Below are 24,740 nucleotides of genomic sequence, written 5' to 3' on the forward strand. Positions count from 1 at the left end.
GCTTAAACACTAGTATTATATAAACAATGAAGGTGAATTGTCAGTTTCTGGGGAATAACCTTTTTGAATTGCTCTTAAATTTTCACCCGGGTATATCCCACAGATAACGTGCACCAGAAAGTGCACTATGGGCATTACCCCAAAACATCATATATTTTCACCATCATTTTTAATAGTGCTCTGTGCAGTACAAAAACTTTCAAAACATTCAATATAAATGTCACTATTGTTCCCTCAGTGAGAAAAAAATCAATTTTAAAAGTTGCAACCATCAATCAAAGGATGCATTAACTTATCTGGAGATGATCGCAGCTGGGCATTCAGCTAAGGCATCCTATCTTAAATGGACAGCTGCGATCATCTCCAGATAAGTTAATGCATCCTTTGATTGATGGTTGCAACTTTTAAAATTGATTTTTTTTTCTCACTGAGGGAACAATAGTGACATTTATATTGAATGTTTTGAAAGTTTTTGTTCTGCACAGAGCACTTTTTGACTAATAGATATATAGATATAGATATATATATGTATAGATATATATAGATAGATATAGATATAGATATATATAAATGACAGTAAAAATATATAATGTTTTGGGGTAATGCCCATAGTGCACCTTTTGGTGCACGCTATCTGTGGGATATATCCAGGTGAAAACCTAAGAGTAATTCAAAAAGGTTATTCCCCAGAAACTGATAATTCACCTTCATTGTTTATATAATATTAAATACTAATGTGGAGTGCTGTGAGCAATACTGGAATCTGAGAGCAGGTCTTTTTTGTGGATACAAAGATGTAAGTGCTACAAAGGCATGCACTTAGGGTCAATTCTAAAACTACCAATTGTTTTTTGATTGTTTTTTAATGGTACTTTCAATTAATGGTGCTGATAAAGGATAATTGAAAAATTAACCCCCTCTTTTACAAAGCTTCGCTAGCGACTGCCATGCGGCAAAACCCCCGAAGCACTTTAAATCCCTATGGACTTTGGGGCAGTTACCACAGTGGCAGCTGCTATTGTGGCTTTATAAAAGGGGGAATCAATTAGGCACCTAGATTGGCTAGGCACGCCGATCTAGGCACTTAACTTCAGGTGCTGTTTATAGAATCTGGGCCCATACGTATAAAATACTAAAATACTTTTCATTTATATATCCTGTAAACTGTAACACACAACTTTATCTTAATATGCAGGACCAAACACCAATGTGCACCATGTTTTGCCAATTGCTGCTTCAAGGTGTGGTCCGCTACATGGAATTAGTTCCACTTCAATACACAGTTCATTACACTTATTCGAGCATTTGAATAAGTGTAATGAGAATAACATTTATTTGCACCTCTGATATGGGGAGAGCCATTTATGATAGTGTGTTTAAGTCTGACTTTGGGCATCCTGAGAAGAACATCCAAAATCCGAATCCTGAAAATGTCCAGTTTTGAAACCGCTAGACGTTCAATTTTTTTTTTTTTTCCTCAAAAATCACCTATAGGATGCCTAACATTTTTGGGCATTTTTGACCACAAAAATGTCCAAGTTCAAAATGTCCAAATGCAGACTATTTGGACATGGGAGGGGCCAGCATGGTAATGGACTGGCCACACAGAGCAGTGGGACACTTTAGAGGGCACTGCTGTGAACTTCACATAAAGGGTGCCAGAAGTACATCTCACCATAACCCCCTTATAGTGAGCCCTCCAAAACTCCCCCCCCCAAGCCTACTATAACCTACTTGTCTACCCTCCCAATAGCCTTTATGGCTGCAGGTAGCACCTATATGGGAATGTAGTAGGGTTTTGATGGGGTTTGGTAGGCTCACTCTTTCCACCATAAATGTAGTGGTTAGAGTGACTTATGCGCCTGAGTCCTCTTCTCTATGGCTCACTAGCCCACTCATCAGGCTACTTAAGACACTTGTGTGATGCTGTACTAGGATTTCCCATACCAGGTGCTACTTTCCTAGAGACAGGTATGTACTGTTTCATTCAGATTTTTGGAGGGTGGGAGGGAGTCAATGACCACTGGGAGAGTGTGAGGGCATAATTGCATAATTCCTCCAGTGGCCATTTGATCAGTTTGGGTTCCTTTTTAGCTTTTAGACATTTTGAAAACAGGTTTAGTTCCGAACGGTTTAAGTTCCATCATGGACGTCTTGGGAAAGGTTTGATTATCACTGCAAGATATTCAAGTATAAGCATGCCCAAAGCCCACCCATAATATACCTCCAATACATGTCCCTTGAATTTTGGATGCAGAGTGGCTGGGAGACATAGCTGGATGTCCAGAAAGTCAGTTTTGAAAATCAGCACTTGGGTGTTTTCTCAATCAAGATGTCCAAGTGCCAGTTTATGCCATTTTTTAAACATCTGTATTTTTTCAAAATGAGACCCATATTATTCTATAACATATGCATGCCTTAGGCACCAAGTTATAAAACTGCCTTTAATATATATCTAGTTAACACTAAAATATACTGGAATTCAGATATTTTCAGGGGCAATAGAAAAGCAGTCATAAATTTGGTCAAAAAATAGCATATTTTCCCTTATAACTAGAGAAATCTGACAATCCTTGAACAATGTCCAGAGCCAATGGAAAGCTGCTGCAGCCCTGAATTCATATAATAATCAGCTATGTTATCTTTCTCATTGATAAAATTATTATCTGAGGTGCTCATCAGTACAAGCATTTAAAAATGGTATTTGTTTATGTTGCCTGCCACTATTTTATTGCTTACTAATAAAATATGGCATCATCTCTCCAGATGTGTACAGTGGAGCCTTGCATCTGTCCAACTTGCCCTTAAGGTTGTGATTGGTTTCTCCTAATACAGGTTGTGAAGATGATGATCGTTGTTGTCTGTACGTTCGCAGTTTGCTGGCTTCCCTTCCATATCTACTTCCTCCTGCAGCACTTCCACCCATCGTTATATCAGCTAAAAATCATCCAGCAGATTTACCTGGCAATTATGTTGCTGGCAATGAGTTCTACGATGTACAATCCCATTATCTATTGCTGTCTTAATGACAGGTGAGTGTCTGTCATGTGTAAATCTAATTACAGAAAAACTGTGGAAGTCAAAATCTGATGTGGTCTGAGGCCCCTGTAGGGCTAAAAAGTAACTCTGAATATGAGTGATGTGATATTCTGCTTCATAACAAACCTTTCCTCTTTTACAGTTAAAGTCATGTTGAGGTAACTTTATAAAAATCAATCACAGAAAGTAGGAAGTAGACAATGGACGTCTAAAAAAGATGACACGAGTCCTACAGATAAATGACCATCACCATATTTGTTGAATAGCTCAGATAGAAGACTCAGCACAGAACCATGTATCTGAGCTTTTCAAGAAATAAATATTGTAATTGCCATTTACTTCTGGGACTCAGTTTCATCTTTGTCGGGGTCCATTATCTTATCTCTGCTTTCTCCAATAAATATTTTATTAGATTTTAAATAAATGCATAATATACATTAAGTATGTATATATATAATAATAATAATAACAATTTATATACCGCAGGACCGTGAAGTTCTATGCGATTTACAATGATTAAAGATGTTACAGATTGAGTGGAATAAACAAAGTACAGACGTGGAGGGGCATAATCAAAAAAAGCATCTAAGTCCCCTTTTGGCCTAAGTCCTTAAACGTTCAATGCAGAAGCAGGGAAAGTGTCCATAACCAAAACAAATGGCCTTGTTTTAATTATGGCCTTCCTCTGCCTAAACGCCCAATCTCCACTACGTCTACAAGTACACCTACACGACGTCTACACTTTTTAGCTATAATGAAACAAAGAAACGCCTAAGCCCCAAACGTCCAACAGAAGGGCTTTTAGGCGAAGGAGGAGCCAGTCCTTCGCCTAAAAGCTGGATTCTGCAACCGGTGTCTATCAAAAACAACACCGGTTACAGAATCCACCCCCCCCCACAACCATCCAGGCAGGAGGGTGCCCAAGCCCTCCTGCCATGTCGAACCCCGACCCCGCCCTCCCCTCCCGACAACATCAGGGCAAGAGGGAGCCCAAGCCCTCTTGCCCCGCCGACTCCCCGATGATATCGGGGCAAGAGGGAGCCCAAGCCCTCTTGCCCCGCCAATTAACATCAGGCAAGGAGAGAGCCCAAGCTCTCCTGGCCCCAGCGACACCCCCCTCCCCGTGACTGGATTGGGCCAGGAGGGAGCCCAAGCTCTCCTGGCCCCAGCGACCACCCCCCCCCCCCATGTCTCAATCAGGCCAGGAGGGAGACCAAGCCCTTCTGGCCCCAGCGATCACTCCCCCCCACGTCTCGATCGGGCCAGGAGGGAGCCCAAGCCCACCTGGCCCCGGCGACCACTCCCCCCACATCTCGATTGGGCCAGGAGGGAGCCCAAGCCCTCCTGACCCCGGCGACCCCTACCCCCACCCCGCACTACATTACGGGCAGGAGGGATCCCAGGCCCTCCTGCCCTCGATGCAACCCCCCTCCCCCTAATGACCGCCCCTCCAGAACCCCCGATCGCCCCCCCCCAGCTGACCCGCAACCCCCCGGCTGACCCCACGACACCTCCACCCCCCCCCCCCCTTCCCTGTACCTTTTTTCAAGTTGGCCAGACAGACGGGTGCCAAACCCGCCTGTCCGGCAGGCAGCCAACGGCAGAATGGGGCCGGATTGGCCCAGCCGTCCCAAAGTCCCGCCCACAGGTGGGGCCTAAGGTGCCTGGGCTTCCAGGTGTCCAGCGTGCTCATAGCCACTGCTGGTTCCCCCGCAATGCGGGCACAGTCACATACAAAAATTACAAATGCTGGAGGGGTGGGAGCAGGGAAGGTTTGCATGCGCCACTGCCGTTAAACCACCCAATCAAAGCCAATCACACCCAAACGCAGTCAATCACAGAGCGGCACAGGACCAGGCATTGTGCATCATTCGGCAAAGAAGCAGCTGTCCAGCAGGTGACCGCTGGACCACTGCTACTTTAAAAAGGTACAGAGGGGGGGGGGGGGAACGCGGTGTATTCAGTCCATAAGACATACACCCTTTTCCACCCCGTTTTTGGGGGTGGAAAAAGTGCATCTTATGGTCTGAAAAATATGGTACATTAATTACAGAATTTAAGCAAAGGTTCCCATATTCGGTCAAATCTCTTCACATTGCCACATTTAACTGCAAACATTTTTTCATATTTAGCATATAGACACATCAAATTCCATCAATTGTTGTATTCCAACATAGTAGAATCCTTCAAGTGGAAAAGAATAGATTTAATAATTATCATAAATGGATCCTTCAGTAACTGGTCTTGGTGATTTATTGGAACGGGGTAGAATGGTCTGCTTCACTCATACTTACACTAGACACATACATGGTATACAGAAGTTTTATAAATTGTTTTAATACATGAAATGCTGATTTAATCACATGTAAACAGCCCCTTATAAAATTAGATCATGTTTAAAAGTATATACATGTACTTGTAGAGTAGGTGCTGCGGTCATGCTTTATTCTTTATTGTACATGTTTTATCACCACATGTGAATTGATTCACTTATGAGATTAGGACTCCTGAGGCAGGCTTTTTAGCCAAAACATGGCCTGTGTCAAGCCAAGTCATGTCACGACATTGGTCTATTTGTATGGTTGATATTAAATTCCCTTTGGTTTGAAGACCTGGATTGCTCTGCTATTTTTTGGATTGCATAGCTAGAGCTCCCATATAGTTGTGTAATTTATAAAATATACATGTATGCATATTCATTACATGCTAACATATAATAAAAGTAAGAGAAAAATAAGTCTACTTTGGTTCTCTAAAGTAGTAGCAGAGAAGGTAAGGAAAACGAGATTAGCTTTCATAAACTAAGAAGAAGACAGGCAAAAATATCTGGAAAAGTTAAGAGAGGTTGCTTGAATAGTCAGGAAAGCAAAGATGCAAATGGAAGAAAAAAATATCAGACATGGTAAAATGGGAGGACAAAACATTATTTAGATATATTAGTGATAGGAAGAAGTGCAAAAGTGGCATTTTGAGGCTCAAATGTGAAGGGGAGGAATATTTAGAAGCTGATAATAAAAAGGCTAAATTGCTTAACAAATATTTCTGTTCTATGTTTACAGCTGAAGTGCTGGGAATGGGACCGCAGAAAACAAGATAGGGCTGGAGGTGTGGCAAACCCTGATTGATTTTCAGAGGATTGTGTTTGTGAGGAACTTGCTAAACTAAAGGTGGATAAAGTGATGGGGCCAGAGGGTGTACATCTGAGAGTACTGAGGGAACACAGGGAAGTTCTGGCCGCTCTGCTGGCTGACCTTTTCAATGCTTCTCTAGAGTCGGGAGTGGTACCAGAGGATTGGAGAAAGGCGAATGTGGTCCCTATACACAAAAGTGGAAGTAAGGAAGAAGTAGAGAACTACAGGCTGGTGAGTCTGACTTTTGTGGTGAGTAAATTAATGAAAATGCTTTTAAAAACAGAGAATAGTACAGTTTCTGGAATTCAGTGGATTACAGGACTCGAGGCAACATGGATTCACTAGCGGCAGCTCTTGTCAGAGAAATCTGATCAATTTCTTTGACTGGGTGACCACAGATTTGGATAGAGAGCGAACGCTAAATGTGGTATATTTAGATTTTAGTAAAGCCTTTGACAGTGTTCTACACAGGCATCAAATAAATAAATGATGTGCCCTCGGGATGGGCTCCAAAGTTACAGATTGGATCAGGAATTAAGAGCATAAGAATAGTCTTACTGGATCAGACCAATGGTCCATCAAGCCCAGTAGCCCATTCTCACGGAGGCCAATCCAGGTCATTAGTACCTTGCCAAAACCCAAGGAGTAGCAATATTCCATACTACTGATCCAGGGCAAGCAGAGGCTTCCCCCATGTCTTAATAACAGACTATGGACTTTTCCTCCAGGAATATGTCCAATCCTTTCTTAAAACCAACTACGCTATCCGCTTTGACCATAATCTCTGGCAGTGCGTTCCAGATCTTAACTATTCTCTGAGTGAAAAAATATTTCCTCCTATTGGTTTTAAAAGTATTTCCTTGCAGTTTCATCGAGTGTCTCCTAGTCTTTGTAATTTTTGACGGAGTGAAAAATCAATCCACTTATACCCGTTCTACTCCATTCAGGATTTTGTATACTTCAATCATATCTCCCCTCAATGGAAGGCGACAGAGGGTAATGGTCAATGGAGATCACTCTGAGGAAAGGGATATTACCAGTGGTATGCCTCAAGGTTCGGTTCGTAGGCCTGATCTCTATAACATTTTGTAAGCGATAATGCTGAAGGGCTGTCAAGTAAGATTTGCCTTTTTGCGGATGATATCAAAATCTGCAATAGAGTAGACACCCCTGATGGCATGAATAATATGAGGAAGGACCTAGTGAAGCTTGAAGAATGGTTAAAGCTAAGAAATACAAGGTTATGCATTTGGGCTGCAAAAACCTGAGGGAACGGTACAGTTTAGGGGGTGAAGAAGTTTTATGCATGAAATAAGAGTGGGACTTGGATGTGATAGTATGTGATGATCTTAAGGTGGCAAAACAGGTTGAAAAGGTGACGGTGAAAGCTACAGTAGAAGGATTCAAAGTTGCATAGGGGGAAATATGACCAGTAGGAAAAAGGAGGTATTGATGTCCTTGTATAAGACTCTAGTGAGACCTCATTTAGAATATTGTGTACAATTCTGGAGACCACACTTTCAAAAATATATAAGCAGGATGGAGACAGTCCAGAAGAAGGCAACTAAAATAGTTTATGGTCTACATTGTAAGGCATACGGGGATAGACTCTAGAGGAAAGGTGGGAGAGGGTAGATATGATAGAAACGTTTAAATACGTGGCATAAATGTTCATGAGTCGAGTCTGTTTCATTTGAAAGGAAGCTCTGGAATGAGAAGGCATAGGATGAAGTTAAGAGGTGATAGGCTCAGGGTGGTAGATGTGTGGAATAGTCTCCCAGAAGAGGTGGTGGAGACAAAGAGTGTCTAAATTCAAGAAAGTGTGGGATAGGCAATCCAATCCAATCCTTAGTTTTATATAACAGGTCTTTCCCCAAAGGGGACTTGATCCGGTTCACAAAATTAACCCAAAAGGATAGGAGAAGACAATGATTAAACAGAAGTACAAACTGTTACAATCCAATTATTCATCAGTTAAGAATTTCTTAAACAAGTACATCTTTAAAGATTTTCTGAAACAAGTCAAAGAGGAAAGGGATCTAATTTCTGAAGGAAGGTCATTCCAGATTTTTACCAAGGCAAATGCCAAAGAGTGGGAGAGCCTACCTAAAGTTTGAATACCTCTAAGAGACAGGAATACTAATTTAAATTTATGTATTCAAGGGATGTTACAAATTGAAGAAAAGTTGAAGTAATGGAGAAAAAAAATCCCATATAAACTTTTAAATACTACACTAGCACACATGAACTAAACCCTCTAATACACCAGAAGCCAGTGTAACGCTCTCAGGAATAGAGTGACATGATCACATCTTTTCTTACCAAAAATTAACTTGGCAGCCGTATTCTGAATAAGCTGCAATCTCTTTAAATTGCCCTTACTTAAACTGATGTAAAGAGAATTTGCATAATCCAGATGAATGAATATAATAGCCTGCACTAGCACGGCAAAATGATGTTGTTGGAAAAAGCAATGTACCCTCCTCAACATCTGTAAGCTAAAAAAAACATGTTTTCGATACAATATTAATTTGATTAGTCAAAGAGAGAGTCGAGTCCAAAACGAACCCAAGAATTCTAGATGACAATTCAATCTTCAGAGTGTCATCAGATATTAATCGTATAGAAGAAGGTAAATTGCATACAGTAGGGCTGAACCATAGGAGTTTAGTTTTGGTGGTATTTAACTTCATACATACAGTGGAAACCTAATCTTGAAGTCTAGAAATTCAAGAGTTAATATCAACTGTTAAATTCAACAGTGATGGATCAACATCAAGTAAGATGAAAATATCATCAGCATAAGTAAAACTCGACTCTGAGGCAAATAAATTCAGATATTGTAAAGTCATCATATATATTAAATAATATGGGGGGGGGGACAGTGGAGACCCCTGAGGAACCCCACAAACAGGAGACCAAGATAGAGAGAATTTACCCTCAGCTTGTACTTGATAAGATCGTAATTTCATGAACGTAATTGCATTAAAACATCATGATCAACAACATCAAAGGCTGCAGAAAGTTCAAATTGTAACAAAATAGCACATTGACCATGAGACAAAAGATTCTGAGCTTTTGCTACTAATAAAATGAGAAGAGTCTCAGTACTATGATTTGGATGAAATTCATGTTGAAATGGAAGGAGAATGGAAAATTTCACCAGATAATCCGAAAGTTGCCTTGAAACAATGGATTCCAGAATCTTTCTTAAAAATGGTATATTAGCAACTGGACGGTAGTGGAAGGCTGATGTTGGGTCCAATTCTGAATTTTTTAAGAAAGGAGTAAGTATAATACGACCCATGTCTGATGCAAAAAAATAAAAACCATTGGTAAAAATATAATTTACCAACATTGTAAACTAAGAACTAACAAATGTAGGAATATTACAGAAAATGTATGAAGGAACAGGGTCAAGTAAACATTGTTTTTTTACCTAGTTTGGCACAGAGCTTCAACAATTGACATTCTGTTATTATACTAAAACTAGTGTTTAAGCCCGTTACATTAACGGGGTCCTAGAATATATGACTGGCTGTCTGTCTTTATTTATGTCTCTCTCCCTGCTCCTGTCTCTTTCTTCCTTTCTTTCTGTCTCTCTCCCTCCTGCAATTTTTCCCTAGCCTCCTTTGTCTGTCTGTATTTTTTTCTGTCTCTCCCCTCCCCCCCCACTTTCCTTTGCAGAAGCAGCAGTGATATTTCCCTTCCCCTCCAAATCCCTGTGTAGTAGTAGCAGCATTTCCCCCCACCACCACCCCATTCCCTTCTCTTCCCCCCCTCCCCCACTTTCCTTTGCAGAAGCAGCAGCGGTATTTCCCTTCCCCTCCAGGTCCCTGCTGAAGCAATAGAAGCATTTTCCCCCACACCCCATTCCCTTCTCTTACCGTGAGCTGCCCTGCTCCGTTCGGCCCCTCCCACTTCCTTTCCAGCGTGCTGGCCTGCTGTGGCTGAAGGTTTTTTTTCGGCGGCTCTTCTCACGATCCCCGTGGTGGCAGTTCCTCCTGTTCAAAGCGGCCTGCTGAGGTTCGCGGCCGGCTGTAACGAACCTCGCAGGCCGCTCTCCAACTTGGTAGCATGTTCCCTCAGACGCGATTACGTCAGAGGGAACGTGCTACCATGTGGAGAGCGGCCTGCGAGGTTCGTTACAGCCGGCCGCGAACCTCAGCAGGCCGCTTTGAACAGGAGCGGTAACGTTTTTTGCGGGAAGGGGGGAGTCTAGTAAGTACACAGGGCCGGACGCAAGAGGAGCCGCCACCGCGAAAAACCCCAGCGAGACCGCGAGTGTGGGGCCGTTGCAAAGAGCTGACTTCTGCAGCGCCGTAGTCAATTTTGTTTTGAATGTGTGAGCAAGCAGTGAGGTTTTTTTTCCTGCAGGAGTGTATGAGCGGTAGTGGTTGTTGCGGGAGAGGAGGGGGTAGTTGGAATTTGTCAGCTTCGCGTGGGGCCGTAGTAAGCGCGGGGCATGCTGCAGTCTTGGCGGCCACGGACATACGGATCACGGAAGCACGCCGATAAGACTGCGCATGCGTCGCCTACGGTTTTATTATATAGATTATGCCAATATCTATCGACTAGAACCTCATTAAAAGAATCTTCAATACAAGGTGGATCAAATAACTCTGAGGTATTAGAAAAAGATGACCTTATAGTTAAAATTTTATCATTCAAAAAAGTAGCCAGTTGTTCGACAGAAGGTCTAATAAACTTACCAGCCTGGCCTGATATTGATGTAATGGATTTCCATAATAAAAATAAGGCCTTATTTTGATCTTTTGCTGTATTAATCTTATTACCATAGTATATTTTTTAATCTTAATGATCTCGTGATTATATTCCTTTATCTTCCTTCTCCAACAATCCTTATCTATTTCTGCATTGCTTTTTTTCCATTTTCTCTCTCTAATTTTGTATACATCTGCTTAAGTTGATGATGGTAAAGAGAGTACCAAGGGGCATTTTTCGTATATAAGATTTCCTTAATTTTAAGAGAAGCTAATGATTCAAAAATTAATGCAGATTTTTCAGTCCAAATTTTTAAAATTCTATCCACATCAAGATCGCAAAGAGAATTAGGTAAAATTTGCATCAATTGTTGCCAAAAACTATCAGAGTTAATTTTACTCCTTATCTTAATTGTTTCTTTTCGAGGGTCATTTTGAATCTTAGATATAAAAATAGGGGTTCTAAAACAGCCAAAAAAATTATCCTTCCATGGCTGTTTATGCCACTCAATTTCCGAAATTGAAGATCTTGAATGGTTAGAGTGTGCACAGCAGATAATATCTAAAGAGTGGCCAAGGACATGAGTAGTAACTGGTGTAAATTTAAGATCTAAAGAATTTAAAAACGATTTAAAACTGACCACATCATTATTGTTCTTGACCTGAAAATGAAAGTTGAAGTCACCTACTAGTAATAATCTAGGAAATTTTAAGGAAGCATTTAGAATAGTCTCTGAAAGTGAATCAATAGATTTACTCCAAGAAACAGGAGGTTGATTAAATAATACTATGCCCAAAGGGTGGGTTCGTAACTCATCATTTATCGATAAAATCATATATTCTAAATTTGGGACAGTATTTTTCTCAAGTAAGCTGATATCTAGAAAAGCACGATAGATAACAGCTAAGCTACCTCCCCGTTTATCCACTCTGGATAAAAAAATGTCCTTTAAAACCAGGAGGAACCAGTTCCTGCTGCATAAAAATATCTCCAGCAGGCAACCATGTTTCTGTAACAAACAGCAGTCCAAGATCATTATCAGTAATTAGATCATGAATAATCTGCTGTTTATTACATAACGATCTAGCATTGCAATAAAAAGAAGGGACTGGAGTAAGGGAATCAAATAAAGACTTAAAAGGAGGGTTGGCTGATGTTAATGATCTTAGCACATATGAATTTCTGTGTTTTACATATTTCCTACGCACAAATCTCCTACTGCTAATAATAACTGGAATATTGTATCTATCCTGAATTGAATTGGTTAAATCCAGAGATGAGAGTGAAAGGGGATAAGCACAAATAGAGTTACAATATATAAGGATCAAAAGACAACATAGCCAAGTGGGATCTCTTAAGGAAAGGAGAAGATAATGGATGCTGTAGATGGGCAGACTGGATGGGCCATTTGGCCTTTATCTGCCGCCATATTTTTATGTTTGTTTTTTAAACTGCTCCAGAGCAGGCATAAATGTCCATGCCCACAATCTATGCACACTATTTCTGCAGGATTTGTAGCAGGATTTTATAAAGACACAGGTGCATACAAGTTGTGCTCATAAGTTTACATATCCCTGGCAGAATTTATTTAAGATATGTTCCATTTGTGGAAAATGTGAGTGAACAGACAAAACACATTTCTTTTATTTATTTATTTTTTTAAAATATGTTTATTAAAGGATCAATGCATACGAGAATATACAGAGTATGACCATACAATAGGGACATCATGTACAATAATCAAAGGTGCAGGCAGTGAATGAACAAACATGAATAAATCCACAACATATCAACTCCCATGCAGATCCAATTTTGAAATGAAACCCTCCCTTCCAACCCCTCCCCTCCACCCTGTGCACCTGGGATCTCTAACCAGCCCTAAAAGGAGCTCCAATAATCCAAATAGGTTCTAGATTTCCAGCTCGCTGCCCCTCGGCGATGCTGCCGTTCCCACCCAGCCATTAGAGACATATAAGCCCGCCACTGTTGCACTGTTGGCCGCGTTGTACCAATCCAGTGGCGAAGAATTAATTTCTTTGTGATTCCTAAGGCCACTAAAAGAAAGCGCCGTCCAGGGTCGCTAACACCCGCTTCCACCAGGGGACCTGTGACACCCAACAGCAACGTCTTGTAAGACCAGTCTATAGATAGTCCTATAACGTTTTCCAGCTCCCGAAGCACAGAAATCCACAGGGGCCCTACATGTGAGCATTCCAAAAAGTGATGTACCAAGGTGTCCCGACGAGCCGGACATCTGGGGCAGCAGTCATCAGGCCATAGCCCCATCTTTCGTCCCTTACATCTCGTTAAATAAGATTGGTGCAGAATCTGCAGATGTACTTCCCTCAAACTCACATTAGGGGAGGCAGAGGCACATTCCTGAAAACACCGAACTAATTCGTCAGCAGTGACCTGCTCTCCCAATGCTGAAGTCCAATCCGTTGCCATAGCATCAAGAAACCTATCAGACCGTCTTTCCCTCCCCACTTTATACCACTCCGAGAGCGTGTTAAAGTCAGATGGGGCGGACAAAAACTGGTGATCCAAGGAAGTGAAAGTGGGCAAGCTGCCCTCCGGCGAACGGAGCGCCAAACAATAACTACGCATCTGCAGGTATGCAAACATAGACCCTGCGGTCCAACCCCAGCGGTCCCGACATGCCAAAAAAGAGGGAACTGATCCTGACCCCACTTCAACCACCTGCCCCACAAAGCGACACCCAGACGTCCGAACTGAGGCAAAAAATGCGTGCAACGAACCAGCAGGAAACTTAGGATTACCCACCAATTCCGTAAAAGGTGAAGGACCCACCGCGCCCCCCAAGGAAGACCGCCACCAGCTCCAGGCCATTCGTAAGGATCGAAGCATAGAAGGGCAGGGTCCCGCCCCATGCCACAGGAGGTTAAAAACTGACACCGGAGCTGACAAAATGTACCAGAATCCAACCGGGGCAAACCTGGCAACTCCCGTATATAATTCATGCACCCATCTCAACAAAGCAGCCACATTGTAAAGACGCAAATCGGGCAAGTTCACACCACCGTGCTCTCGCCCCCTAATCAGTTTGTTATAGCCAATTTTCACCCGGCGGGAACGCCATACAAAGGACGAAACGACCCCCCGATAAGCCTGCACATCCTTCTGTTTAACCCAAAGGGGCACCATTTGTAGTGGATACAGGAGTTTCGGCAAGAGGACCATTTTAATAAGGGCAACGCGTCCCAGGGGCGAGAGGGGAAACTCCATCCATCTCCTACATAGAGCTCGGACTGCATCTAATTTATCAAGTACATTCTTCCGATATACCACCCCCGGTTCCGCATGCAGATATATTCCCAGATATTTGAGTGTACCCTTAGACCATTGCAACGGAAAGGAAGAATCATGCTGCAAAACACACGGGGGGCGGACCGCCAGAGCCTCTGACTTATCAAAGTTAATTCGCAACCCAGAAAAGGCTCCAAACCTCCGTATAAGATCAATTAAACGAGGAACCCCCTCTTCAGCATCTCCCAGAAAGATGAGCATGTCATCCGCAAACAAATTAATTTTAAATTCTTGGGAACCCAACCGAATACCACGCAAGTCGGGGCTCTGACGGAGCTTAGCCGCAAGAGGCTCTAGAGCCAAGACAAAAAGCATCGGAGAGAGGGGACAGCCCTGGCGCGTCCCCCTCTCGAGTTCAAAAGAAGAGGTAAGCTCCCCGTTAATCAGGATTTGGGCCGTAGGATGAGCGTATAATGATCGAATCCCAGTCAGAAAGCTCCCCATAATGCCGAACTGAGGAAGAACCCAAAAAAGATAATCCCATAGCACTTTATCGAACGCTTTTTCCGCGTCTAGACTGACTATAAGGGCATTCTTCTGTCCCGGGTGTTGCCCAACAAGTTCAGGATTCTGAAGCACCGAAAGTGCCCTCAGCACATTAGCAGATGAATAGCGGCCCGGCACAAAACCTGCCTGGTCCGAATGAACTAAATTGGGCAAAACCCGACCCAGGCGAGCCGCCATAATAGCAGCAAACAACTTGATATCTTGATTGAGCAGAGAAATAGGTCTATAGGATCCCAGCTGATCTTCCGCTCGACCCGGTTTCGGTAGAACCACAATATTAGCGTGAGTTAGTCTATGCGGAGGCAGTTCACCTCTACTAAGAGCCCCACACAGGGCTTGAAAGGGGCCCACCACTCGTATCCCCAACAACTTATAATATTCAGAACCCAGTCCGTCAGGCCCAGGGGCTTTAGCCAATTTTAAGGCCTGAATAGCTTGTTGGATCTCCAACCCTCGCACCGGGGCATTTAACACCTCCCGCTGCTCATGTCCCAGGGACGGAAGCTGTAGGTCCTTAAAGAAAGTCGTCCTCTGTTCTGTGTCACAGGTCCCCGTATCATATAGAGCCCTATAGTAGTTAACAAAACTCTGCTGTATCCCAGCTTGGGCAGTTATCTCTCTACCATCAGGCGCCTGAATCTTTGAAATTATTTGCTTCAGAGCCCTGGAGGTAACCAAAGATGCAAGCAGTTTCCCCGCTTTGTTACCCCAGCGGTGGAGGCGATATTTATACAATCTGATATCTCTGAGGGCTCTTTCCGCCAGTAAGTCATTAATTTGCCTACGTAGGTCAAAATATTGAGATCGAGCTGCCATGGCACCCGGAGCATGTAAACTCCCACGCAGCGCGGCCAAACATTGTGTTAAGTCCAACAGTGTCTTATCTTGGGCTCTGCGCTTGCGGGCAGTGTACTCTATAATTTTACCCCGCAAGACCGCCTTGCTCGCCTCCCAAAACACCACCTCTGATACATCAGAAGCAGGGTTGTCGTTCACAAAGAAATCCCATTGTTGTTCCAGAAAATCCTTAAACTCATCATCTTCATATAACGTGGGATTCATACGCCAACTGGTAGTCGACCCTTGGGGCCCCGGCCTATCAATGAGCTCCATCCAAACCAAGTGGTGATCTGAAAAAACACCGTCTTCAATCACCACTCGTGGAATACCCGCCAGCAGAGAAGGAGCCACCAACAGGTAGTCCAAATGGCTATGAACATCATGCACTAGAGAGTGAAAAGTGAAGTCAGATTCAGTAGGATGCAGTGTGCGCCAGACATCAATCAGACCCAGTTGGTGCATCACAAAGTTCACCCCCTTGTGATCGCCTCCTTTCAATCGGGGCTTAGGCGGCTTGCAATCAACAAGTGGGTCTGCAGTGATGTTAAAGTCCCCACCTAGTACCAATTGCTATTCAGAAAAAGGCGTCAGAGCCGCTACTAATACAGAAAAAAATCTATGAGAGTATACATTAGGTGCATAAAGAGAACAAAACACATATTTCTTCCCCAAAAAAACTCCTGCCCAGATCACATATCGCCCCTCAGGGTCCTGTATTACTTTGTGCATAGTACAAGGATGCTTTTTATGAAAAAGGAGAGCAACACCTCGCTGTCTGGAGTTGTAGGAAGCAAAAGCTACTTCCCCTACCCACTCCCTCTTCAGTTTAACATGTTCTGTCACGCTGAGGTGCGTCTCCTGAAGCATTAAAACATCTACTTTTAATTTCTTACAGTATTGAAATAATTTGCTGCGCTTCACCGGGGAATGCAAGCCATCAATGTTAAAGCTGGCAATCTTAACAGAACTCACAGTAGTAGTTGGTAAGAAGTAAGTTCCCTCAGAGACAACAGGCCTGTGGGGCAGCAGCGCCGGCCTCCCAGCCAAACTGGCATGCCACCCACTGAAGTATCAGAACATTGCTGGTCATAGACCCCCGGGTGCTCCCAAGATACAGCCCACCCTCCCACCCCTCCCCCAATAAAACTTCCTATTCCTTCAGATAAACCCCCCACCCCCCACAGATATCTTCCTTATCCAGTCCCCCCTTCCGTAACCCCTCCCCAACCCATAACCACACTCTCATCCACACTCTCATAACACCAACCCCAGCAGCAAGCAAACACAGATACTATCACTCCCCTCCCCAAAGCTCCCCCTCACCCCCACTACCCCCGTAACCTTAAAACAAATACCAGAACTGTCCAGAACCTGCAAAAAAACAAAGATACGTGCAGGGACATATAACTAGAGACATACAACTGGAGACCTGGAAGGACAACATCATAGTCCCCCTCAGAACCAAAATAAGTTCCCGGGGATGGGAGGCAGTCCTGCCATAAAGATCCCAGTTGCAAGTGGTCCCCGAGAGGTCCCCTCCAACCAAAAAACAGAATCAAAAAACACAGTCTCTCACAAACAGTCCCACACGCAGAGACCGGAGACATCAGCAGGGACCCCAAGGGGCCTCTCCCCTCAAGATAGAAACATAAAGATGAAGAGGGGAACAACACAGCTCTGTCAGGTCCAGATCATCCAGAAGGTAAAGATCGGTCGAGTCTTCAGAAGAGGCCTACTGGGCGGGAAGGCTCTCGATGAAGCGCTTGAGTTCCTCCGCCTGGAACACAGTGAAGGTGCGATTTTCATGGGTCAGGCGCACCTTAGCTGGATATAAGAAAGCAAATTTTATTCCCCTTGCGACCAGCTGCGAACAATATGGTGTGAAGGTTCTGCGCTGTTCAGCCACCTTAATAGAGAAATCTTGGAAGATCAAAATCTTGGCACCCTCATTTTCCAGACGCCGGGACTTCTTAAATAGCTCAAGCAGACGGGCTTTGATAGCATAATTATGAAAGCGGGCCAGCACAGCTCTCGGTCTACCAGCACTCTCGTGCTCTCGTCGCTGTCCCACCCGGTGGGCTCGTTCCACCACCACTGGGCCCGCATGCTCCGGGAGGCCCAACTCCTTCGGCAGCCACTTCTCCACAATATGGAGGAGCTCAGGGTCCTTAACAGACTCTGGAATTCCGATGATCCGGAGATTCTTCCGTCGGGCTCTATTTTCCTGATCTTCAACTTTCTCCATGAGCTGACCAACTCGAGTTTCCAGCAGGTCTAGCCTCCCGTCTGCTACCCCAGCACGATCCTCCTGGGCCGACATCCTCTGCTCCACGTGCTGCAGCTGAGCAGCTTGTCCCGCCAAGGTGTCCTTCAGTTCATCCATAGAGGCATGCAGATTAGCTAGTTTGTCATCTAGCAACTGTGACAAATGCCTCATGGACACCTGCAGCACATCGTCGGATCGATCCGTTGGGACGTCGGTTTGCGTGCCGGCCATCTTGCACGCTGGGCTCCCACACTGCTTCGCTAGCCGAGAAACTTTCGGCGGCATGCCCCGCGGCCAAAACTGCGTTCTGCGCCTCTCTGAACCACAACAATGTGCCCCTGCACTAGCGCCTGCACTGGCGTTCAAAAAATTAAAGTTTCACCCGACATGGGCGGCGATTAGGGGGGAGAAACCGGGAAGTCGGAGCGGAGCTCTGTGCACGGACGTCCGCACAGGAACCCGCCATCACGTGACCCCCACATTTCTTTTATTTTTAATGTGTTACAGAATCCAGCTTTTAGGCGAAGGACTGGCTCCTCCTTCGCCTAAAAGCCCTTGGGCTTAGGCTTTTATTAGGTTAATTATATGGTATAATTATATGGTATAATTATATGGTCTGGGCGTTTAAACAGCTGAACATAGAGGCAGGCCATTATTTTTTTAAAAACCTCCTTTTGGACGTTTTTTTTGATAATGGACATTTTCCCTGCCTCTGCTTTCAACATTTAAGGCCTTAGGCTGAAAGGGAACTTAGACGTTTTTTTTTATTATGCCCCTCCATGTGATTTATATTCAGGTACTTTATCGTGTTTCCCTATCTGTCCTGGTGGGCTCAAACTTTATCTAGTGTATCTGGGGCAATAAGGAGATTAGGTGACTTGCCCAGGGTCATAAGGAGCACAGAGGGATTTGAACCCACAACCTCAGGGTGCTGAGGCTGTAGCTCTAATCCCTGCGCCTCACATTCCCACTTCAGGTACTAAAAGAATTTCCTTAAAATACCTTTCAAACATATCTCTAGGCAGTGGTATAGTACGAGGGAGGTAGCGGTCTGTGCTGGGCACCATCTTGGTGGTACTGCCAGCACCCATCTTCATCTCCGGCCTCTCTGAAATAGTGCTGTCCGATTCACAATTCGAATCGGTTCACCGATTCACTTCGGGTGAATCGATTCGAATCGGTTCAAAAAAAAAATCAGCTTCCCGATTCGCCTGACCCTCCCCCCTCGCCCCCTAAAGCAGGAGCGGCAGCTGGCGCACCTGCTTTAGAGGGCGAGGGGGAGGGTCAGCCGGGAAGTGCTGCTGTCGGCTTCCCCACCCTCGGCGTCCGGCTTCCACCCCCCTGGCCTTTCGCTTCCCCCCCGGTCTCGCCACACTGTTTACCTTACAGGAACAGCCTGCAAACAAGATCGCAGTGCTAGCGATCTTAGTACCGCTTCGGAGCTGTTTCCTCCATCTCAGTCCTGCCCCTCCTCTGATGTCAGAGCCGGACCCCAGTGGGAGGCCAGGGGGAACACTGTCACAAACCCTCCGCAGCGTCGGGCTGTCGTGTGACAAACACAAGGATTCTGGCGTGTCCCCTCTAACCAGGGTTACCTTCAGGACTTTTCAGGTGGCTCTAGGCGACCGCCTAGGCCTATGAGAGACAAGACAAGCAAAGAGTTTCCAAATATCACCAGTGAAACCAAGTTCTTCAAATAGGAATATGATGTTTATTCTGACCAGGCGGTCAAAAAGATGTAACATAAAATAAAGAACACTTTTGCATGTTTTCCAAAATAAAGTTAATTGCAAAAATAAAGCTTTAACAAAACAACAACTTCCTGTAGTTGGTTATCCCTGGAATCATGTGCTCTGACTCAGGATTGCTTTACACTGGTGTTCATTCATAATTCAAACTTTCTCTCAGCATTAGTATCAGAGGCATGTAACAGCAGATTTCAGCAGTCAAATCAAGTCTGAAATAAACCTTTGCTGTAAATCCAAATTAAACAAAAACTCTTTAGGCAATATAGCACCAGCACACTCTTGCAACAGTTCAGCTTTTCCCTCAGCTCCCTCGTGCAGGCAAAACACACAGCTGAGAGAGATAAGCTAATTAGCTCCTCAGGAACGGGAGCCACGGCAGGATTTCCAAAGTTCAAAACACAAACTTAAATGTTCTATCTTGAGCTTCTTGTTCCCAAACTTGACTCTAAACCAATCCAATAGTTTAGGATTCAGGTAAGTATTATTCTTAAACTCAAAAATACTCATAAAGCCCAAACATATAACACCTTCTTCAGGCTTGGTTTGCACAGCAGGAAAAACATAGGCAAAAGGAAAAAAAAAACACAAACCACTAATTGTTTCCCAGTTACTCACTTCCTTCATTCAGTGTCCATACATTCTGTCTGGCTCTCTAGCATAGGGCCAGCTACTTGTACCTCCATGCCTTCCACACAATCTGGACTCTGGAAGTTTGAAGTGGGAAGGATTTCTTCCAAATCCTGCATGGGCCAATCTGGCACGGTTGTCTCTTCTGCTCGGCTCCACAGCTCCTCACCTGCCTTGGACTGTGGGAGTGACCCACCCTGGTCACTCGCTCCTCCTCCTGCTGCTTGTCTCAGCCTGCTTTTAAACAGCTCAGAGCCAATCCCCTTCAGCCTGTAGCGGGGAATGGGCTTTGGCTCTAAAGCAGCTTTTCTCTGCCTGGGTTTATCTAATGCAGCTATATTCCTTGTGGCTTCTCTAACTGCCCTAAAGCCCGGAGGCTGCTGTTGCCAGTCTGCCTGCCTCTGCTCCAGATCACTACTGCTCTGATCATAGGGGCAAGGGAGGTCAGCCTCAAGTTGAGCGCCAGAATCAATCTGATCAGCTCTTCTGCACCCGATCCTATTAGGGACCGGACTAGTGCTGGTGCTGGGTTTGTCACAACACGCAGGCCTTCCGAGGGGGGGGGGGGAGTGAGCAGTCCTTCGGGGTGGGACAGGTAGGTAGGCCTTCAGGGAGGACAGGCAGGCAGGCCTTCAAAGGGGGGGACAGGTCTTCAAGGGGGGGACAGGCCTTTAGGCGGGACAGGCAGTCCTTCAGGGTGGGATAGGCCTTCAAGGGGGGATAGGCCTTCAAGGGGGGAAGGCAGGCCTTCAAAGGGGGGACAGGTCTTCAAGGGGGGGGAACAGGTCTTTAAGGGGTACAGGCAGGCCTTCAGGGGGGACAGGCAGGCCTTCAGGGGTGAGATAGGCCTTCAAGGGCCTTCTTCACCCGAGAAGCGCCAGGGCTCGGCCCTCAGCTACAGACAAGGGTTGGCTCAGTTGACCCGTTTAGTAACTTTGAGTTTACGTCCAGCAGTGTCTACGGTGAGCTGTCAAAGCTCAAGGTTAACAAAGCAATGGGGCCGGACAACCTGCACCCCAGGGTGCTTAGGGAGCTGAGTGATGTCTTGGCGGAGCCACTGTCCGCGCTCTTCAACCTCTCCCTTAGTACAGGCAGCGTCCCGTTGGACTGGAGGACGGCTAACGTCATTCCACTCCACAAGAAAGGCTCAAAGATGGAGACAGCAAACTACAGACCAGTGAGTCTAACATCGATAGTGAGCAAACTAATGGAAACTCCAATCAAACACCAATTAGATAAGATCCTGGATGAGGAGAATCTACGGGATCCCCGACAACATGGATTTACTAAGGGGAGATCCTGCCAATCCAACCTGATCAGCTTCTTTGACTGGGTAACGGGGAAGCTGGATATAGGGGAGTCCCTGGACATCGTGTACCTGGACTTTAGCAAAGCATTCGATAGCGTACCACACCGCAGGTTACTGAGCAAGATGAGTTCTATAGGATTAGGTAACACATTGACGAAATGGGTTGGGAGCTGGCTTGGAGGTAGGCTCCAAAGGGTGGTGGTGAACGGCACCCCCTCCGAAATGACGGAGGTGATTAGTGGAGTACCACAGGGCTCAGTCTTGGGCCCAATCCTATTCAACATCTTTATAAGAGACTTGGCAGAAGGGCTTCGAGGTAAAATAACATTATTCGCCGATGACGCCAAACTGAGTAATGTAGTGGGCAAATGCACAACAGACGAAGATTCAGTGCCCGACAACATGATGCACGACCTACTCCTACTAGAGCGATGGTCTAGGACATGGCAACTCAACTTCAATGCCAAAAAATGCAAAGTTATGCACCTGGGCAGCCAGAATCCATGCAAGTCTTATACCCTTAATGGCGAGATTCTAGCAAAAACGGTAGCAGAATGAGACTTGGGGGTAATCGTCAGTGAGGACATGAAGTCTGCCAATCAAGTGGAGCAGGCTTCGTCCAAGGCAAGACAAATCATGGGCTGCATACGAAGGGGTTTCGTCAGTCGTAAGGCGGAAGTCATTATGCCATTGTATAGATCCATGGTGAGGCCCCACCTGGAATACTGTGTGCAATTCTGGAGGCCGCATTATCGCAAGGATGTGCTGAGACTGGAGTCGGTGCAAAGAATGGCCACCCGGATGGTCTCGGGACTCAAGGATCTACCATACGAAAAACGGCTTGACAAATTACAGCTATACTCGCTCGAGGAGCGCAGAGAGAGGGGGGACATGATCGAGACGTTCAAGTATCTTACGGGCCGCATCGAGGCGGAGGAAGATATCTTCTTTTTCAAGGGTCCCACGACAACAAGAGGGCATCCGTTGAAAATCAGGGGCGGGAAACTACGAGGTGACACCAGGAAATTCTTTTTCACTGAAAGAGTGGTTGATCGCTGGAATAGTCTTCCACTACAGGTGATTGAGGCCAGCAGCGTGCCTGATTTTAAGGCCAAATGGGATCGGCACATGGGATCTCTTCACAGGGCAAAGGTAGGGGAGGGACATTAAGGTGGGCAGACTAGATGGGCCGTGGGCCCTTATCTGCCGTCTATTTCTATGTTTCTATGTTTCTAAGGGGGGATAGGCCTTCAAGGGGGGACAAGCCTTCAAGGGGGGGAGGCAGGCCTTCAAAGGGGGGGAACAGGTCTTCAAGGGGGGGACAGGCCATTAGGGGGGACAGGCAGGCCTTCAGGGGGGACAGGCAGGCTTTCAGGGGTGGGATAGGCCTTCAAGGTGGGATAGGCCTTCAAGGGGGGACAAGCCTTCAAGGGGGAGGCAGGCCTTCAAAGGGGGAGACAGGTCTTCAAGGGGGGGCAGGCCTTTAGGGGGGACAGGTAGGCCTTCAGGGGTGAGATGCAGACCTTTAAGGGGGGGACAAGCCTTCAAGGAGGAAACAGGCCTTCAGTGATGGTGGCACAGGCCTTTAGGATTGGGGTGCAGGCCTTCGGGGGGCACAGACCTTCAAGGGGGAACAGACCTTCAGGGGAGTGGGGCCCTGGTATAGAAGTACACGGAGGGAGGGAAGGGGGGGTTCAAAGAGATATGCATATGCCGGACTTTGGAGAGGAAGAAATGGGTCTGAAAATAGAGGAGAGGGAGCGAGATGATGGACAATGGGATTTAGGGAAGGAAGGAACAGAAAGAGAGAGAAGTTGGACGCAAGGGATGGTGTGGAGGGGGGGATAGAGATACTGGATAGGAGGGTAGTTGGGAAAAGAAAGGGAGAGATGGTGGACCCTGGGGTGGTGGGGAAGGAAGGAGAGATGCTGGATGAAAGGATAGTTAAGAAAAGGTGGATCTGTGGAGGGAGATGAAAAAAAGGAAAGATGCCAGACCTCCTGGGGAGGGAAGGGAAACAGAAGGGTAGGACAGAGATGGAAGATGGATGGTTAGCAGGGAGAAAGAAGAAGGAAGGAGACCCTGGCGAGCAAGTTATCAGAGGTCAACCACAGCCTGAGACCAACAAAATTTGAATAATGACCAGACAACAAAAGGTAGAAAAACTAATTTTATTTTCTGTTTTGTGATTACAATATGTCAGATTTAAAATGTGTATCCTGCCAGAGTTGGTGTTAGACCGCAAACGTGAGCTAGGATTTAACAGAGAGAGGAAAAGTCTTTTTTGTATGTTTATTTTGTTTACACCACAGCGCCAATGTGGTTAGAAGGCAAAGGGGGTGAAGAAAAAAAAACCCATCCAATTGGGCAGGAAAATCGAATCAAATCAAATCGAAAAACCAATTCAATAGGCTGAATCGAATCAAATCGAAATTTTTTTTTCCTGATTTGGGCAGCACTACTCTGCAATGCGCCCCTTCCCTAATACCTCTTTAATTTTCCTGGCACAAGCAGTATCATAAACCTGCTGCCTGCATCGGTGTCAGCTCTCTCTGACATCACTTCCAGGTCCCACGCCTAGGAAGTATGTAAGAGGTAGAGCCGACATGACACGGGCAGCAAGTTTGTGATGCTGCTCGCGCTGGGAAGATTAAAGAGGTACTTGGGAAGGGAATGGGGGCACGCACGCAGCATGGGGGTCGGGAAGGAGCAAGGGGCAGAGAAAAGGACCTCGGAGGGGTGCTACCACACTTGGCACCACTCACCTTTGCTACACCACTGTCTCTAGGTGTTACAGAAAACACCAGAGGAAAGTTCAAAAAGCAGAGATTATTACTGCAAGAAATATTTTCCAAGGATTCAACTTCTTTCTTAAATTGGGAATATATTTTATCACTATATCTTGTGTCGCCCGAATTTCAGTTGAAGTCTTATCATAATTAAGTACATAAGTATTTAAGGTTTCAAACTCTAGTTTCACAAATTTCAAATCTTCATTTTTTAAAAATCATTTCTTCCAATTTTTGAACTTGTAAACATAATAACTTTTCCAAATCAGCTATTAAATACCTCAGGTGGTTTAGCCAGGAAAAGGTGAGGCAGAGATTGAGAAGGAACTTGTTCCAAAGACAACGTTCTTCCACAGCATTTCACGTAGCGTTTTCCTTCTCCCCACCAGTTGTCAATAATGGCTCTGGAGCTGTTAATAAACTTACACCCTC

General features: G+C 45.2%; 1 protein-coding gene across 2 annotated transcripts in view; it reads left to right on the forward strand.

Annotated features, from left to right (window-relative positions):
* Window positions 1-24,740, forward strand: part of TACR1 (tachykinin receptor 1) — a 260,275-nt gene that overhangs the window by 226,866 nt on the left and 8,669 nt on the right. For both annotated transcript variants that reach the window (XM_033947638.1, XM_033947639.1), the window contains exon 5: window positions 2,836-3,032. In XM_033947638.1, the coding sequence (XP_033803529.1) occupies window positions 2,836-3,032 (197 nt within the window). The remainder of the gene's footprint in view (window positions 1-2,835; window positions 3,033-24,740) is intronic.

Source organism: Geotrypetes seraphini, chromosome 6 (assembly GCF_902459505.1).
Source record: "Geotrypetes seraphini chromosome 6, aGeoSer1.1, whole genome shotgun sequence".
Classification (NCBI taxonomy): Eukaryota; Metazoa; Chordata; class Amphibia; order Gymnophiona; family Dermophiidae; genus Geotrypetes; species Geotrypetes seraphini.